At 47.5% G+C, this 19965-nt stretch overlaps 2 protein-coding genes across 3 annotated transcripts in view; one reads left to right on the top strand and one right to left on the bottom strand.

The window, feature by feature from the left end:
- The window catches only part of RGS17 (regulator of G protein signaling 17), a 140115-nt gene that overhangs the window by 34117 nt on the left and 86033 nt on the right, over positions 1–19965 (top strand). The window lies entirely within an intron of this gene.
- LOC120935753 lies at positions 1178–7161 on the bottom strand. Its single transcript, XM_040347812.1, has 2 exons — positions 6660–7161; positions 1178–3040 (listed from the first exon to the last, which is right to left on the bottom strand). The coding sequence occupies exons 1-2, from the start codon at positions 7159–7161 to the stop codon at positions 2445–2447; spliced, it is 1098 nt and encodes a 365-aa protein (XP_040203746.1). The 3' UTR covers positions 1178–2444.

Below are 19965 nucleotides of genomic sequence, written 5' to 3'. Positions count from 1 at the left end.
CGCTCGTGAAATTTAAATTTCACGTCGTTTACGTAAGTGAACCGTGAATGGCGCTGGACGCCATTCACGTTCACTTAGAAGCAAATGACGTCCTTGCGACGTCATTTGCCGCAATGCACGTCGGGAAAGTTTCCCGACGGAGCATGCGCTGTTCGCTCGGCGCGGGAGCGCGCCTAATTTAAATGATTCCCGCCCCCGGCGGGATCATTTACATTAGGCGCCCTTACGCAGGGCTATTTAGCATATCGCCCGCGCAATTTACGGAGCAACTGCTCCGTGAATCGCGGGCAAAGCGCAATATTTGCGTGGGCGCAGAGAAAAATTTTTGCTCTTTGCCCACGAAAAATTTTTGCTCTTTGCCCACGCAAATCTACCTGAATCTGGGCCAGTATGTACGAAAAAAAAAAAAAGATCAGCGTACTGTCAGTGTCAGAAGTCAGCTCAATGTAATGTTAGAATTTTTTTTAGGGTGAACCCCCGCTTTAAGTGTATTGTTGCTGCCAGTAGATGTTTTTTCTTTCTCCTGTGGTAGAACAAATATAATGCCAACTCCCACTGATACTGAAATACAAATATGATTTTCTGTGTGTAGTCTGCTATATGTTTTACTGAATAGTTGCTGGAAAAACAAGAAACTCCCCCCGCTTTTTTTTAACCAAGCTTTATATTACTGTTTACATTGTAGAAGTCTAACAACGTCCTTTCAGCATCGTTGTGTGTCGTAAAAAGGTGATAGACACCTACATAATACTTAGATGTCGACATTATAGACCACTACTTGCAGCATTTTCACAAACAGCACAACAGATTGAGCTTGTGTCTTGATAAACAGGAGCTGCGTTTGATAAATGAGATCTGAGTACAGATATGTTCTTTCAGAGAGATCACAGTACTGTCCCTGACAATACTTTCATCCCCCCTTCTCTTCAGAAGGCTGATGCTGTCTTTGTTCATGCATTAGCCAGGGTCAGCATGTACTTCTAGGACCAAAATACAGGCCCAGGGATGATGCTGCCTCATAAATCCTGGCGTTTACGGTGTAGAATTTATGTTCTTGGCTGTGTGTATTCAGTTTTTCTAAAAAATTCAATAATAGAAAATGGTGCGCTGATTCAAGAAGCTATGCAGCAAGATAAACAAATATATACATACCTATCCTAAATGTCATAAACATGACTAGGGCAGCCGGATAACTTACCGCACCAACCAATACAAGCATATACCCCTTAACATTAAACCTTTCCCAATAATCACACTGACACCTGCTGGATTTAAAATGGCCTGGTAGGCCTTTATTAACAAATACAAAAACTGTATATATATATATATATACACCATCATATACATATATATATCACCCAACTTTAAATATTTAACCTATTCCTCAATTGTTAAACCTTTTAACCATACCTTGGTTGTCAGTCCCCCTGACAACCCCTGATCACTCTTTTGGGCCTGTGGTACCCTCTTAGCTAACGACATGTCCCCAGTCGCGACTACCGACTCGAAGACCTAGCTGACCACAGACCCACCCACTTCTCCCCTGGTGGTCCAGACTGACACCAGACCACCAAGGCAGACACCATCCCTGTAACTATGCCCCCCCACCGTTTTTACCTAACCACCGTCTATTTCTACCAAACGGCAGGGGAACCCACCGCCATCCTGTACTGTCAAAACCACCTAACTCCTATAATTAGGGCGGGAGGGTGGGACTTCTCTCCTTGCTTCTTCCCCCGGACTGATGCTGCCCCTCCTCCAGCATCACCTAGCTCACTGAACTCTCCTCCCCCTCTCCTCACCTCCTCCAATAGTTAATTTCTAGGATCCTATTAACCACCCCCTCTAACTTTAACCCTTTCTACACCTAAGTTCCCTACACCCTGTCATGCTGTCCTCCGCCTCCATTGCATTGCAGCTACGAACTTGTCTTGACTAGGGCAGCCGGATAACTTACCGCACCAACCAATACAAGCATATACCCCTTAACATTAAACCTTTCCCAATAATCACACTGACACCTGCTGGATTTAAAATGGCCTGGTAGGCCTTTATTAACAAATACAAAAACTGTATATATATATATATATACACCATCATATACATATATATATCACCCAACTTTAAATATTTAACCTATTCCTCAATTGTTAAACCTTTTAACCATACCTTGGTTGTCAGTCCCCCTGACAACCCCTGATCACTCTTTTGGGCCTGTGGTACCCTCTTAGCTAACGACATGTCCCCAGTCGCGACTACCGACTCGAAGACCTAGCTGACCACAGACCCACCCACTTCTCCCCTGGTGGTCCAGACTGACACCAGACCACCAAGGCAGACACCATCCCTGTAACTATGCCCCCCCACCGTTTTTACCTAACCACCGTCTATTTCTACCAAACGGCAGGGGAACCCACCGCCACCGCGGCACAAGTGGGACCACCTCACACTTGGGCCCGCCGCCACACCAGGAAAGCCCTCCTAACGCCCTCCTCCAATCCCAGAGCCCAAAGATCGATCCCGATCGGGTTGAGATGAACCCCGTCCCCCCTCAGGTACCTCCAAGTCTCAACTTCTAAATCTGAATGGCGAACCGCTATCCCACCTTGCTGCACCACAAACCTGCCCACTTCTCTGTTCACCTTTATCCGGGCCTTATCCAAACGCTCCAATGACCTGGCCTCCCTCCAGGCCATGCGAGCCACAATATCTGACCAAACAATGATCAGGTCAGGGAAAGAGGCCCGCAGTCGGCGTATATCCCATTGTATGTCTTTGATCACCTGGCGCATCGGCCGGACGCTCAAATCATTCCCCCCCGCATGTATCACCAAAATGTCCGGGGCCCTGTCTAAGCTAGCCCCCCTGTGAACTTCGGGTAACACCTTCTGCCACATGAGACCCCTAATCCCTATCCATCGTACCCTTCCTTCCTCCCTGGGCACCCCCAGCTGTCTCCCCCCAGGCTTGACATCCGCCCTTCTTGCCCCCCAAAACACAAATGAATGTCCTAGGATCCAAATCAGACAACCTTGGGGATCTGTAAAGACATAAAAGAGAAAAACAATACCCAGCAGGACCAAAAACAAACCCCCCGAAAACATTAACATCAGCATTGTCAACCACCGATACCTCATTGTTTACAACAAATGAGGCCGTACATACAGTTTATATCTATTAGACTCCCATCTGCCAATCCGCTTTACAGAATCTGCAGGCAGGCCTCCCCTTGCCGCTTCCGTTGCTGCCCCTATTCGAAACGAATGCGCCGAATATTCTCCCGGGACTAGACCCCCCTCCTTCAGACATTTCCGGAACACCGCCGTAAACTGGAACCGAGACAAACATTCCCCTTTTTGATGGATGAACAGAGCCTCCCCCCCTTGTGGGCGAACGCCCAAAAACCGCCTTACCACCTCAACCGGGCACGTTAGTGGACAATTCCCCCGGAACAACTCTATTTTTACGCCCCTACCTAGTTGATCCGTCTTCGAACGGCTAAGCCAAATCACCACCGATTCCTCCAGGCACCTAACGTCCTGCATTCGTAGTCCCCCCCCACCACCTTGGAGGGGGAAACTAATTCCCCCACCCTGAACGCCCCAAAAAAGGCCAGAACGAAAACAGCCCGAAAAAGTATCTGCTCATAAAGCGATGCGCAAACCTTTTCCAAATTCCCCAATACCGTACCCAGGACCGCGAACGACACCGGACGCCTGGAATCCCGTGTAGTACTGCCCTTCCTGTATCCCTTTAACACCCTGCGCACCACAAAGGATTTTGTAAAATCCCTGAGGCCCGCCATCTGAAATAAAAAGCCAATGCCGCCATCTTTTTGCTAATGGCGCCACCCGAGGTTCCCCTCTCGTAATTGCAGCACACAAAGTATAAGACCAACGACTGCAGGTCTTCTGGATCTTCCGACCCTCCTACCTCCTCCCTCAGTGCGGACCATTCCTGCCACACCTTAGAGTAAGCTCGCCACGTTCCCTCGCTGATCGACTGCCGAATCAATCCTGCGGCGACTCCAGTGCAATGTCCCACAACTTCTGAGGACAGGGTTCCCCCTGCCCCTCTGCCCCTGGCGCCAGGATCCGGAATTCCGCCCACTGGAAACGAGATAAAGCATCCGCCAATCTGTTATCCACCCCAGGAATGTGCACCGCATATATCAAGGCATTCACTTTGAGACACTTAAGTACCAAGTACCGCAGTAACCTAATCACCGGGGGCGAGGATGCCGATATGCTGTTGATCGCCCACACCACCCCCATGTTGTCGCAATTGAAGCGCACCTTTTTATTCCTGAAGAACTCCCCCCACAATTCCATCGCCACCACGATGGGGAACAACTCCAGCAGCACCAGGTTCCGGAGGAACCCTGCTGCCCTCCAAGACTCCGGCCAGGGCTCCGCACTCCACCGTCCGTTGAAATAGGCCCCATAGCCCACTGACCCCGCCGCATCGGTAAATAGAGCCAGGTCGGCGTTGCTGACCGGCCCCGTCTGCCACATCGAACGACCATTGAAAGAGTCCAGGAACGTTCCCCAAACCCTCAGATCGTCTCTCAGTTCATTGGTCAGGCGCACAAAATGGTTTGGCACCCGGACCCCTGCCGTGGCCCCTGAAAGCCTTCGGCTGAAAATGCGTCCCATGGGAATAATCCGACACGCGAAATTTAACTTCCCCAACAAGGATTGGAGCTCCTTCAATCGAATCTTCCGCTTCACCCGGGCCTCACTGACCTCCCTCCTCAAAGCCAACACCTTATCCTCTGGTAGCCTACATTCCATCGCCACCGAGTCAATGGTGATCCCCAAGAACACCAGCTCAGACGCAGGGCCCTCCGTTTTGTCGGGGGCCAAGGGGATCCCAAAACGGTCCGCCAAATACTGTACCGTACCCAACAGAACCCCGCAACAGCGGGAGTCCGGGGGTCCTATGCACAGGAAGTCATCCAAATAGTGGATGACGGAATTCACCCCCGCCACTTCCCTGACCGCCCATTCAAAGAACGAGCTAAACGTCTCAAACAAAGCGCACGATATGGAACACCCCATCGGCAGGCAACGATCAACAAAATACTCCCCCTGCCAGTGGCACCCCAGCAAACGCAAACTAGTGGGGTGCACCGGTAACAGCCTGAAGGCGGACTCCACATCCGTCTTTGCCATCAAAGCCCCTTTCCCGTACTTTCTAACCCAAGACACCGCCGCATCAAATGATGTATAGGTAACCGCACAACTCTGCGGATCAATACCATCATTGACCGACCCCCCTTTTGGGTGCGACAGATGATGTATCATCCGAAATTGACCCACTTCCTTCTTCGGAACTACGCCCAACGGGGACACCACCAAACCCCCCACAGGTGGTTCCCGAAACGGGCCGGCCATCCGGCCGAGCGCCACCTCCTTGGCCAGCTTAGCCGACACCACCCCCGGATGTCGCAGAGCTGACCGCAAATTGTCCGCCACCGGAGGGACCTCCGCCAACGAACTCGGAATCACGAAACCCTCCCCGAACCCCTGCTCTAGCAAACGCGCCGCCGCCCTGTCCGGATACTTACTTAGAAAAGGCAGCATCCTTTCCAGTCTCACCGGCGTCATTCCCTTTTCCAGCGCCATCTCCGGCCCGCTTCCCCTGTTTGAAACACCTATTGAACGCGTGCGACCCACCACACCCTGAGCACTCGTGCTTGAAGCGGCATGATCCTCCAAAACGACAGGTTCCGTCGTTGAACTGCCAGCACACCCCTTTCTTTTTGAGGGCCGGCGATCCCGCGGAGGAAGCGCCGCCGGCCCCCCCAGGAAAGGACTGGCCCGCCGCCCTGGTCGAGGTCATCAACCTCATCCACAGGCTAATGTCCTTATGGTCCCAGCGGATGGAGGGACGCACCGCCCTGCGCTGACGAAACTGTTCGTCATACCTCAACCACGCCAGACCCCCGTACACCCTATGCGCTTCGTGAATGGCATCAAGGTAACAGAATAGGGCCGTGCATTTCTCGGGGGCCTTTTCCCCGATCACGCTAGCCATAATCGCAAACGCCTGTAGCCAATTCGTAAACGTCCGCGGAATGAGCCTATACCGACGTTTTTCTTCCTCATCCTTTTTGCTCTCGTCCGGCTTCACCCGGTCGAGGTGAAATTTTTCCAACGGGAGCAGGGAAAATATTTCCACAAACTCGTCCTTCTGAATTTTCTCCCTCACCTCTGGCTTAAGATGGGCACCCAACGGCCCTTCAAAGCAAATGTAAATTTCCCCCCTAGCCGCGTCATCCAGCCGCACCTTGTCCCCGTCCTTGTCCTTGTCTTTGTCCTTACGTTCCGCCGCCGTTCCCACGCCGTCCTTGTCCGTCTGTGTCCCTGCCACGCCTGTCCCTGGATTCGCCGGCACCGGGGGAGGGACAACTACCGCTGTCAGCGCCTGAACGGCGGGGGCAGGAACCGGGAGGGGGGGTACTGGCACCGGGGGGACCCAAGGACCCAGCGGGCTCGCAACCTGAGGAGCACCCCCATCTAGCCTACGTAACAATTCCCGTAAGGCATCCCACACACCCCCCTCCCCTGAGGGACTAAGCACCGCCACCCCCCCACTAATGTCCTGCGCACTAACCCCACCCCTACCCCCCGCAACCACATTAGATGTAGTCTTACCGGTTCGGCGCGGCCGTGAAGGTCCTCCAGCCGACAGGTTCCCATAACGTCCATCCTCCGCGGGGTCCTCCGGCAGCTCCCCCTCTTCACTGCTGCTGGAACCGGTCGCCGCCTGCCCGTGTGGTCGTTGACGAACCTCCTCACTCCTTCCCCGACCTCTGGACACAGCTGGCGTTGTGACAGGTATGGGAGCCACCACCCCCCGAGGGCTCTCGTCTCCATCGCTGCTGAACTCTTCAATCAGATCATCCCTCAGCACTGCGGCTGCAGCCTGAGCACCACTGCCCCTCCGGTCAACCCTCCCAGACTCCGAACGGTGCCTGGAGGCGGGACCTCCCGACTGACGTGACTGGCCTGGTGTCGCTCCATCTGCATCCCTGACCGCATCCCCACCGCGTGCGAGGCCGCCGCCTGTGGACCGAGCTAGGCCGGCGCCTGTCTGAGGGTCCTTCCCACGCCGGGCCGCCCCCCCGACCGGAACATCGCCACCGGGGACAGCCATGTGAATCTGGGCCTGCACCAACACAGGGGAGGTAGGCCTGGGCACCCGAGAGGCTCCCCCGCGCTGCGCGCTTCCCGCCCCCCCGCCCCCCGCCCGTGCAGTGGCAGACTGAGATTGTTTGGCGGGGGGGCCCGACGGGGGCCTACTGGGACTCCGCACCCGACGCTGTGACCTGGGGGTATTATCTGGGCTAAAGCGCTCCGGCGGTATCGACCGCCTCGCGCGCGTTGAAGCAGGCCTAGACCCGACCGGGGCCTGCTGCACCCCCCGCAGAGTGGCGGTGATCTGGCTTTGCAGCCAGTCCGCGCCGTGGACCTCCGCAACAGCTTGAAGCTGCGCTAACAACCCGGCTACCTCTGACATTTTTCTTCCCTTCCTTGCCTTTTCCACAGATGACCCAGAGCGCTGACCCGACACACAGACAGGCTGCAGGACTTCTCTCCTTGCTTCTTCCCCCGGACTGATGCTGCCCCTCCTCCAGCATCACCTAGCTCACTGAACTCTCCTCCCCCTCTCCTCACCTCCTCCAATAGTTAATTTCTAGGATCCTATTAACCACCCCCTCTAACTTTAACCCTTTCTACACCTAAGTTCCCTACACCCTGTCATGCTGTCCTCCGCCTCCATTGCATTGCAGCTACGAACTTGTCTTAAAGAAGCAATAATATGCAATAGTATATCAAACAGTGATAAAGTACTCTGATCAAAGACAGATATTCATCTGTTTTTACATAAAAATAAGTCCCAACTAATAAAGTGCATATGCATCAAAAAGTGATTCAATGTGAAGATCAAGTGCTCAAAAAACAGTTCTTGAAAGCAGTAGTGTATTTAGGATTTGTGCTGCCCTAGGCCTGACTAAACTTGTGCAACCCCTAATTTAAATATGACCCACCCCTTTCTGTCAAGGCCACACCCCTTTTTGTTTACATTTTAGAGTGGGGACACTAGTTCTTAGGGCCTGGGGGGGCATTGGATTTCCTTATTTGCATAGATTTCCTCTCACTTACGGTTTGGCTATGGGGCAGAGAGTGAAGGGAAATCTCTGCAATGGGACAGGGATAGTAAAAAATAAACTGATTGGGGCTATAACCCTCCCTTACTCTATCCAAAATGGAAAAAAAAGTGTTGCCTATAGTTCTACTTTAAGCACAAATTTCTGATAATTTTATGGAGAGGACTAAGAAGATATACCCATGCCAATGGTGCAGCAGAAAACATATAGCACAGTGAGGAAGGTTTGTGGTCCAGGATGAATGGACAGTCAAAATTAGAAGCAGCTTGTGTTACACAGAAGCCCCGTACACACGTCCGAGGAACTCGACGGGCAAAACTCATCGTTTTGCTCGTCGAGTTCTGTGTGAAGCCGCCGAGCATCTCGGCGAGCCAACTTTCCTCATTGAACAACGAGGAAATAGAGAACATATTCTCTATTTGGCTCGACGAGGAACTCGTCGGCTTTCTTGGCCGAAAGTGTACACACGGCCGGGTTTCAGCTCCGATCGAGTTTCTGGCTGAATTCTGCCGAGAAACTCGGTCGTGTGTACGGGGCCTAACAGTGTAGCGCAAGCAGGCGGGGACTCTTTCCGTGCTGCCCTAGGCCTGGACCTTGTTGACCTAGGCCAGGATACAGCGTTTCTTGAAATTTGTGAACACAATTGCTCCCACCATCCAGGCATCCACCAGGAGTGTGCCCTAGAAGCTCACCTAAAGCCACGTACACACGATCGGCTTTTGCCCGGCCAAATCTAATCGGAATTCCGACAGAAAAATAGAACATGTTCTATATCTAAACTCCAATGGAATTCATCGGAATTCCCAATGAAAAAACTCTGATGGGGCTACACACGATCGGAATATCCAATGGAAAAAGTCAGTCTGACTTTTTCCATCGGAAATTCCGTTTATGTGTACAAGCCATTAGATTAGACAAAGACCACAACGGGTCTAGTAGCGCTTGCAAATCCTTAGCAGCAGTTCATGTTCCACTTTCCTTTACACTCCTGCATTAGAATTGGATGAGACTTTAACCACTTCAATACAGGGCATTTTAACCCCCCTGCTGCCCAGGCCAATTTTCAGTTTGTCACCGGCTCCTCCAAGTTTGGAGGAGCCGGTGACGTCACTTCCGGCCGTGGCTGAGAGGAGGAGATCTAATACAGCATAACAGATATTTATCCTCGATTACTGTCCCTTATACCAAATCATTGGGTTTATGCTATAAAGAGAGGAGAGGAGAGTGGAATGTGATTTTCTTTGAAGGATCCATCAATGAAAGTCTCGCCAAACCCGCTGTGGATTCTGAAGCAGGAGAGTCAAGGAGAGAACGTGAACTGCTGCTAAGGATCTGCATACTGAAGACTAGACCTGGTGTGGTCTTTGTTTAAGGTGAGCTGCTAGGACACACTCCTGGTGAATGTCTGGATGGTGGGAGCAATTGTGTTCACAACTTTCAAGAACAGTTTTTTGAGCACTAAAATCATTTGTAAATCAGACGAAATCTAGCCTGTGTTCTGCTATTGTTTACATGTATTCACCCAAATAGGAGAAGTTCTGCTTTAAGGCCTCCTGCCCCCTCCTCTTTAGGAAATTGCACTTATTTTTTAGGGTGGGTATCTAGTGGAAGTTCTCCTCCTCTCCCCACAGTCTTCTGGGACACGTCACAGGTTCCAGAAGTCTGTGGGACCATTCACAATGTACAGCGCTGCTCACGCATGTGCAGTGGACACCTGGCTGTAAAGTCGCAAGCTGTCACAGCCAGGTGCCCACAGTTAAGATGCCGGGGACAAAAGAGGGATGGAGAAAACAGCTCTGGTGGGAATATCGCTGGATTGTGGGACAGGTGAGGTCTGTTTATTAAAAGTCAGCAGCTACAGTTTTTGTAGCTGCTGACTCTTAATAAACACAATGACTGGAGCTCCATTTTAACAAGCCTAATAAAGATAAACAAAGTTGCTCAGTTGAAATGTGAAATAGCAGCTTGTGTGTGACAGTGATATGGAAAAGATATTGGAATGGTACATCTACAGTATACTCTTGTCGTACACGACTTTAAAGGATCTAGTTCTAACAATATTTGCAAACAGTTTGTCCAGTGAATTTTCATGTAAATTTGTTTTGTGTGATTTGGTAAAAATGAATTCTCTTTAGACTATTATCTCCTCTGATCAAGTAAACGACATTATGGCCTCTAAATGTAGCCGAAGAGCACAGGAAATACACGCTTCTTTGTAACAAGAGATGCAGTGTAGCAATTCTAGAAAAAGCTAAGGCTATTTGCTATTTTCCATATAATTATTACATTGTATCTCTTCTTATACAGTGGTACCTTGGATTATGAGCATAATTCGTTCCAGAAGAATGCTTGTAATCCAAAGCACTCGTATATCAAAGCAAGTTTTCCCATAGAAGTCAATGGAAACTCAGATACGTCGCTCCACAGTGACTTCTATTATATGCAGTACTGCATGTGGTCAAAGGTGGGGGGCGCCGGAGACACTGGTAAACCGATTAGAGATGCTCGGATGCACTCAGGAACACTCGGAGAGGCTTGGAAACACTCAGGAACGGATTCTAAATGCATCTGAGCGCCTCTGACTGTCACTGGCGCCCCCGCACCTCTGGCCAAATGTGGTCCTGCACACCACAGAGACTTGAATCCTGCTCATTTTGTGAAACTGAGTAAGGATTTAAAAAAAAATAATAATAGCTCTTATTGCGAAGCGCTCGTTAATCGCGTTACTCGCAATCCGAGGTATTACTGTACAGATATACATATTTCCAATGCTCCTCAGCTCCATCCAGTGGCCATAATGCACTATTTTAGTACTACTTCCATAATAAGCATTCATTCAGATGAGAAAATAGCCTAAAGAAAAATTCATTATTTTTTCTTTTTCTTTTAAAAACAGACCCCAAAATGTCTCTTGCAGTGTACAGCCAAGAATAAAGTTGGGATGATGTAACTCCAGCACACGTGCTGTATTGAAAGCGCCCATCTGACATAGGTGGGTTATTTACTAAAGGCAAATTCCCTTTGCACTACAAGTGCAAAGTGCACTTAAAATTGCACTGAAAGTGCACGTGGAAGTGCAGTCGCTGTAGATACGAGGGGGACATGCAACGAGAATAAAAAACAGCATTTTAGCTTGCACATGATTGAATAATAAAATCAGCAGAGCTTCCCCTCATTTCAGGTCTTCCCCTCAGATTTACAGCAACTGCACTTCCAAGTGCACTTTTAGTGCAATCTCAAGTGCACTTTGCACTTGTAGTGCAAAGTGGATTTGCCTTTTGTAAACAACCCCCACTGTCATTTTGCCCTTTTTTGAAAATAAATGTGTGGTGTCATTCACATTGCCTTATACACCATACTCTATGGGGTTGATTTACTAAAGGTAAATAGACTGTGCACTTTGCGAAGTGCAATTGCCCCAGAGCTTAGTAAATCAGTAAAAGCCTTGCTGACTTCCATCCTCCAATTATGTGCAAGCAAAAATGCATTTTTTTTCCCTTGCATGTGATTGGGTATTCTTTTCAAAGTGAAGACTTACCTCATGTACGAAGCTCTGGAGCAACTGCACTTTAGTAAATCAAGCCATATGTGTAGTATAGCTAGTAGTGCTTAGTTTTTGGAGCGCTTTACTCCCTGGATCATGGCCAGTAGAATCTCCCAAGTACTATTTAATCCCACAGATATATTTTGCACAGAATTTGTACTAGAAGCAGTTAGTAGGTTAAATATATTTTAAAAACACTAATCCCTCAGGAAGCTAAAAGCATTGTATCTGCTACTGGGGCAGCCATCTGTGGTATGCTCAGTGAAATATCATAATATGGCCAATTTGCTTGTGTTTGGAGTGTGGGAGGAAACAGGATTGGCTAAAGGAAATCCACACAAGTAGACTGAGAACATGCAAACTCCATGCAGATAGTGTTCTGACCTGGGCTCACATTGTCATGTCACAGTGTGTAAATTACGCTCATAAGCTCCTCTCCAAATTAAGCTTTAGACCCCTTTCACACTGGGGCGTTTTTTAGGCGTTTTATCATTAAAAAAAACATCTGTAAAGCGCCTGAAAGAAGCTGCATCTGCAATCCCAATGTGAAAGCCAGAGTGCTTTTATTCTAAAGCGCCTGAAAAACGCCTCAGTGCGAAAGGGGTCTAAGCGTTAAAAAAAGCGCCTGGAAGAAGCCTCATCTGCAATCCCAATGTGCTTTCACCCTGAGGTGCTGCGCTGGCAGGCCGTCCAAAAAAATCCTGCAAGCAGCTTCTTTGCAGCGCATTAAGGGTGTTGAATACACCGCTCATAAAGTGCCCCTTCCCATTGAGGCACTTTTTTAACGCCAAAGCGCCTGAAAAATGCCCCAGTGTGAAAAGGGTCTTAGCAGAGCTTTACCAGCGTTTTTCGGGCGCTGGCAGTGTGAAAGGGCTCTGAAAGCACTCAGTCTTTCACATTGGGATTACAGATGAGCCTTTTTTCAGGCGCTTTTTTTAAATGCCAAAGCTCCTGAAAAAAGCCCCAGTGTGAAAGGGGTCTTAGGGCATTTTTTTAAGCTGCTAAATTAGTGCTTTTCAACCTTTTTGTAGTCAAGGCACCCATAAGAATTGTGCACAACCCCGTGGCATACCAGTTTGAGGGCAGGAAAAGGCGGGAAAAGGATCAATTTCACACGTTATATCACACTGCACTTAGGTGTCCGTTTATGAAGCAGTGAAGAGCGGTGATCCCAAGGATCACCAGTGATCACAGCCCATAAACAGTTTATGAAACAGAGATAATCGGGGGGAGAAGTGTTTGAATTTGTTCTCCTGCCGATTATCTCTACACACAGAGAAGTCTCATAGACTGACACAGTAACGGCCAGTTTATCAAGCTGTGATCTGAGTGCTTTACTGGTGATCTGAGTCAGAATTCACACTCCCCGATTCACCATCTCAGAGCTGGTGAAGCGGGGAGTGAAGAGGGAATCCCGGGGGGTCTGAGGAGCAGTGGCGGCTGGTGCTCAAAATTTTTGGGGGGGCGCAAAGGAAAAAAAAATTGCAGTCTCACTGTGCCCAAACGCAGCCACTGTTACATGCCATCAAACGCAGCCACTGTTACATGCCATCAAACGCAGCCACTGTGCCATCAATTCGCACCACTGTGCCATGCCATTAAACGCAGTCACTGTGCCATGCCATTAAACGCAGCTACTGTGCCATCCATTGTCACCACTGTGCCATACATTGTCACCACTGTGCCATGCCATTAAACGCAGTCACTGTGCCATCCATTGTCACCACTGTGCCATGCCATTAAACGCAGTCACTGTGCCATCCATTGTCACCACTGTGCCATGCCATTAAACACAGCCACTGTGCCATCAATTGTCACCACTGTGCCATACATTGTCACAACTGTGCCATGCCATTAAACGCAGCTACTGTGCCATCCATTGTCACCACTGTGCCATGCATTGTCACCACTGTGCCATGCCATTAAACGCAGCCACTGTGCCATACATTGTCACCACTGTGCCCTTTAATGGTCACCACTGTGCCAATTGTCCCCACTGTGCCCTGTAAATTGCTTTCTTCCCCCCCCCGCCCGGCACTTACCTTTACTGGAGTCAGGCATCCACATCCCACGATGTCTTCTCCCGCCCTCGATGACTGACAGGCGTCTCAGCCAATCAGGTTACTGGTAGCCAGAACCGGCCAACCTGATTGGCTGAGACGCCTGTCATCTTATTCAAGGGGCGTACAGTCTGTGCGCTCCGAGAATAAGCTTCCGGGCTGTATTGGGAAAGCCTATCAGAGCCGCTGGCTTTGATAGACATTTCCCTACAGCCAACCAGCTGGCGTTATTCAGATGGCCAGAAATTGAGCGCCGACCATCTGAATAACAGCTGCAGCGGCGAAAATAACATAGATTCGTGCAATGCATGAATCTATGTTATTTCACTCAGTGGCGGTGAGAGCCAGAGGGGGCGGCGCTCCAGCGCCCTCTATGGACGAACCGCCACTGCTGAGGAGGAAGGAGGAAGATTTTTAACTTCCTTCTACCTCGTTCAGACCCCCCAACGCTGTAACTATGTCCCCCTGTAATATTAATGTGTATACATATATATATATATATATATATATATAATGTGTACATGTACATATATAATATTTTATGTGTGTGTAAATACATGTATATACAATGTGTGTGTGTGTGCATACATATATATATTATGCAGGGGGACTCGTTATTTTAATTACATTAACCACGCCGTCTTTCAGTGAACTCAGCGGTGATAATTTATCACTGCTCAATGAATGAATGAAAAAACGTATATAGCGCGGCACATGCGAACTGAATCGCCTCTGGGCGCTTGATGTTTCGTGTCTCATGACATCAAAAGAGCAGAGTTTTAATCTGTCTTCTGAAAGTCAGGTGGTTTTCCTCCAACCGAATGCTGGTTGGTAAAGCGTTCCATAGTCTCGGACCTTGAAAAGCAAACCTTCTTTCTCCTTTGGACTTGTATTTGGTTTTTGGAACCTTGACCAGATTTTGGTCAGTGGATCGCAGAACGCGATTAGAATTGTGAGGTTCTATCTTGTCGCAAAGATATTGCGGCGCCTTCCCATGGATGCACTTATGTGTCAGGCAGAGTGCTTTAAATACAATTCTGTCTTTTACTGGCAACCAATGAAGGGATCTCAGCGAACGTGAGATTGATTCCCATGTCCTTTTCCCAGTCACCAGTCTGGCAGCCGTATTCTGTACGACTTGCAGACGAGCGATTTGGTACTTTGGGAGCCCGAGGTAAAGGGCATTTGCATAGTTCAGTCTGGAATTCACGATTGTTCCCACCACGACTGCTACGTCTTCTTTGGGGATAAATGGAATAAGTCTGCGTAGTATAAATAAACTGACATCTCCGTATTTCTGTGAATTTCTGGTCCGTTCTCCACTGTTTGAAGTGTTGGAAGATCACTTCACTCCTCCAAGGGTGAAGCGATCTTCTCCGCTTCATAAACAGGCACACAGAGGAGAAAAATCTTCACTGTGAATGCCGGAGAAAGAAGCAGTGAATAGATTTCACTGCTTCATAAACAGACACCTTAGTGTGAAAAAGCCCTACAATGTAGTTTGTAAAGCAGAGTTGAGTGGTCAGTGGGTTGCAAGTCCCCCCCCTGATCCTTCCCGCTAGTACCATCCTCCCTCCCCATCTAGCACATATCCCCCCTCCAAAATCCCCTCTCCTAGCACAAATTTCCCCTCCTAGCACCCCCAATACACCCTCTTTCCCTTGCTACAGCAAAATGACACAAAGCCCTGAACAGTCTGACCATGAAAGGGTTACTGTGTTACGTTCCGTGTACAGAGAGGATGGAGAGAACATCTTGCTCCTACTCCAAGCTACCCCCCTCTATGCTGTTATCTGTGTTTTGCCAGGAAAAGTGAAAGCTATGTAAACCGCCTGACCTTCCTTTAGCAACCAATGACACCATCAGTTGGTAGGACGCGGGCGGGCGACTTACACAGCTTTCACTTTTGCCGGCAAAATACAGATAACAGCATAGAGGGGGATAGCTCGGAGTAGGAGCGAGATGTGCTTTCCATCCTCTCTGTACACAGAACATAAAACAGTAACTTATTCATGGTCAGTCTGCTCAAGGCTTTGCGTCATTTAGCCGCAGCACCCTTGGGGACTCTTTGCGGCCCCCCAGGGTAATGCGGAACCCTGGATAAAACACTCTACTCAACACTCTCAAGAAACTTGCTAGGAGATATTTTTTTGCAGAGGAAACCGGTCGTGTGTACATTTTCGTTGAGGAAACTATCGAGAAACTCGACGAGCCAGAAAGAGAGCAAGTTCTCTATTTTCTCGACGGGAATGGAGAAACTTGCCTTGTCGAGTTCCTCGACAGCCTAACAAGGAACTCGACAAGGAAAACGATGTGTTTCGCCCGTCGAGTTCCTCGGTCGTGTGTACGAGGCTTAACATTGAGTTTAGGGACAAAAATAAAATGCTAAATGCTTTTCTTGCGGTTTTTATGTCCGTGTGCATGAGGCCCTAAAATACACTTGCGTGTTTAAACTCTAATGCCACGTACACGCGGTCGGAATTTCCGACAACAAATGTTCGAGGTGAGCTTTTGGTCGGATATTTCGACCGTGTGTAGGCTCCATCGGTCATTTGCTGTTGGAATTTCCGACAACAAATGTTTGAGAGCTGGTTCTCAATTTTCCGACAAGAAAAGTTATTGTCGGAAATTCCAATCGTCTGTATGCAATTCCGACGCACAAATATCCTATGCATGCTCGGAATCAATTTGGCGCATGCTCGGAATCATTGAACATTATTTTTCTCGGCTCGTCTTAATGTTGTACGTGACCGCATTCTTGACGTAAAGAATTTCCCGACAACATTTGTGTGACCGTGTGTATGCAAGACAAGTTTGAGTGAACAATCCGTCAGGAAAAAAATCCACGGTTTTGTTGTCGGAATGTCCGATCATGTGTACGCGGCATTAGGCCCGTTTATATCTGGATTTTTGTAATCTCAGGTACAATTGCTGTGATTCTGCACACGATCCCAAATCGCACTTCAATAATGAAAAAGAAAACGCACCATGCGCTTTCGGTGCTATTTTCAATGACACCTAAATGCAGTGCCATATTGTTTTGCAATAATTTGTGCGGCAATCGTGGCAGGCCACAATGCGAAAGATCCTGCACCTTTTTGGGTAACAAACTTTGCACATTGTGGATTGGCGCGATTGCTGCACACAGTCGTGGCGAGAGATCGAAAACTGTTTAGGTGCTTTTGAAAATGAGAATGCGTGGTACGTTTTGTCATTGTTGTTGTTCTAGTCCTCTGCTGCCAGTCACATGTTTAAAGAAAAAGCAGCCTGCAAAAAAAAATGAAAAAGAATAAAAAAAAAAATTTGAGTTTAAATCCTTATTATTTCTGTGCAAAAACATGGTGTGGGCTATCTATGGGGAGGACTGTTTAAAGCCCCTTCAGCCTGTATCTATTGTTTGTATATGGTTAGAATTACAGGGAGGTGAAGCCTTCATCAATCAACATTATAATCCTGTCAATTGCTGATCTACACAAACTCAGGCTCCAGCAGGAACACGGACAAGGATGAAGGAATAGTGAATAGTAGGATTAGCCAGGTTTTTTGAAGAGTACAGAAAATGGCATCACAAAGTGACTTGTGATAGAGAGAATGTTTTTAATGATGTGGATTTAATGACACTTTAAGAAATTTTCCATTTAGAGTTGTTCATGAGTGGTAACTGACAAAATGACAAATTACAGCTGATTTGACTAGATGGAATTTGTTAGCCAACAAGTTTTAAGATTTAATTGTGTTTAAAAAGTTTAAACATTTCCCATATTACCTCATATATAATAAGGATCACTCACTTTATAATGTTTGTTTTACAAACTGCACTAAAACCAAATATAAGAAAACAGCATTTTTTTCTCTTAATGTGTTAAATGCAGTATCAGCAGTATTATACTTTTTTGTTAAAGCAGGGGTTCACCCTAAAAAAAATATTCTAACATTACAATGAGCTGACCTGTGATACGGACATCATGCTGGTCTTTTTTTTTTTTTTCGTACATACTGTTTTATATGTATTTTCTCCCCGGATTCCCCGCGGGAGTGGACGTTCCTATTCACAGGGTAAGTGATTGACGTTCTTCCGACCGGCGCATACAGCGCGTCACGACTTGCCGAAAGAAGCCGAACGTCGGTGCGCAGGTGCCGTATAGAGCAGACCCGACGTTCGGTTTCTTTCGGCAAGTCGTGACGCGCTGTATGCGCCGGTCGGAAGAACGTCAATCACTTACCCTGTGAATAGGAACGCCCACTCCCGCGGGAAATCCGGGGAGAAAATACAGATAAAACGTTATGTACGAAAAAAAAAAAGACCAGCATGATGTCCGTGTCACAGGTCAGCTCATTGTAATGTTAGAATTTTTTTTTAGGGTGAACCCCCCGCTTTAAGAATGCATCAAAAATAGCAAAAAGGCACCAAACTGTTAATGACAAGGGATGAGCTTCAAATTCGAGTCGAACTCATGTTTGACTCGAACATTGCCTGTTCGCCTATTCGGCGAACAACGAACAATTTGGGGTGTTTGCGGCAAATTCGAAAAGCCACGGAACACCCTGTTAAAGTCTATGGGAGAAACCTAAAGTGCTAATTTTAAAGACTAATATGCAAGTTATTGTCCTAAAAATTGTTTGGGGACCTGGGTCCTGCACCAGGGGACATGTATCAATGCAAAAAAAGTAGTTCTGTTACTGATTAAAATTTTCGTGTTCGATTAATCGATTTATTTTTTAATCGATTAATTGACTAATTTCAATTAATTATAACGCACAGAGCCAACTACTTTTAGCTGATCTCCTTGCATCGCAACTCTGCATTAGTCAGTGGTAAATGTGGTATACACTATATACAATCACCCGACACTAGTTAGTTTCCACAATCAATGACTTAACTTCACAGTTCACACAAATACATTTTAAATTCAAACTGTAGCACTGACGTAAGTAATTTTTTCTTATTAAACTTTAAGAAAAACTTAGAAAGTTAGTTTAACTTTAATTATAAAACGTATCTAGTATATTCACTTTCAGTCACTTTATAGTAGGCAAGAAGGCATCACTTTAGCCAGTCACGCAGAGATACCAGATTGTTTACATTTACTGGAAGCAGACATGATCGCATTTTATTGACAATATACCCTGAAGAACTGAACAGTCTTTCACACAGAACAGATGTTGCCGATACACAAAAAATTGTCTGCACAAAACTGCTTAGGATAGGAAAACAATGGTCATTTTTGCCCCCTTCCCCTGATGGAGCCTGATGCATCCTCCTGCTCCACAGATGCAAAGGTACCTCAATTCAATGGGTGCAGTTTGCTCGCTTCCAGCAGGGTAAGTCTCACTGTCCAGGCTGTCCGGTGACGTCAAGTATTTTGATCGATCAAAAGAATTTTGATCGACCAAAAAAAATTAAAGATTAATATAGGAATTAATCTTTAATTTCCCCAGCCCTAAAAAAAAGTTTTAAAAACAGCCGTTTTTTCGAGAGCAGTGAATTTAATAATGCTAAAAGTCAAACAATAAAAGTGAAATATTCCTTTAAATTTCGTACCTGGGGGGGGTGTAAAGTATGCATGTGAAATAGCGCATGTTTCCCGTACTTAGAACTGTCTCTGCACAAAGTGTAATTTCTGAAGGAAAAAAAGTCATTTAAAACTCGTGGCTATAATGAATTGTCGGCTCCTGGCAATTCAGAGAGAATTCATTCATAAAAAAAAAAAAAAAGCGTGGGGTCCCCCCAAATTCAATTACCATGCCCTTCAGATCTGGTATGGATATCAAGGGGAACTCCGCCGTCAATTTAAAAAAAAAATGACGTGGGGTTCCCCCCAAATATCCATTCCAGGGGGGAATCTGGAAGACCCATTTAACAAAGGGGACCCCCAGATCCTGCCCCCCTATGTAAATTGGTATTGGGGTACATTGTACCCCTCTCATTTCACGAAGGAAGTGTAAATACCGGATAATATATATAGATAGATAGATAGGTGTCTATGTCTATGACTACAGTGTACCCATATTCTGATGGCTACTTCCAGAAAGATAATGTACCATGTTGGATGACCACGTGCCCGGGACAGTCCCGCATTTTGCAGGTCTGTCCCAGACACATTTATTCCAGGACAATACAGTGTCCCGGAATGAAACTGACACAGCCACCCCCCAGGGCCAATCTGATGGCCCCAAAAAAGGCC

The sequence above is a fragment of the Rana temporaria genome, chromosome 4 (genome assembly GCF_905171775.1).
Source record: "Rana temporaria chromosome 4, aRanTem1.1, whole genome shotgun sequence".
Lineage (NCBI taxonomy): Eukaryota > Metazoa > Chordata > Amphibia > Anura > Ranidae > Rana > Rana temporaria.
This window is presented reverse-complemented; position numbering and strand designations above follow the sequence as displayed.

Bases quoted from the DNA above. Each gene is read 5' to 3' on its own strand.
- LOC120935753 (XM_040347812.1), bottom strand. From the start codon at position 7,161: ATGGCTGTCCCCGGTGGCGATGTTCCGGTCGGGGGGGCGGCCCGGCGT. The intron at 3,041-6,659 runs GTAAGACTACAT...ATGTCTTTACAG, and splicing joins TTCACGGCCGCGCCGAACCG to ATCCCCAAGGTTGTCTGATT.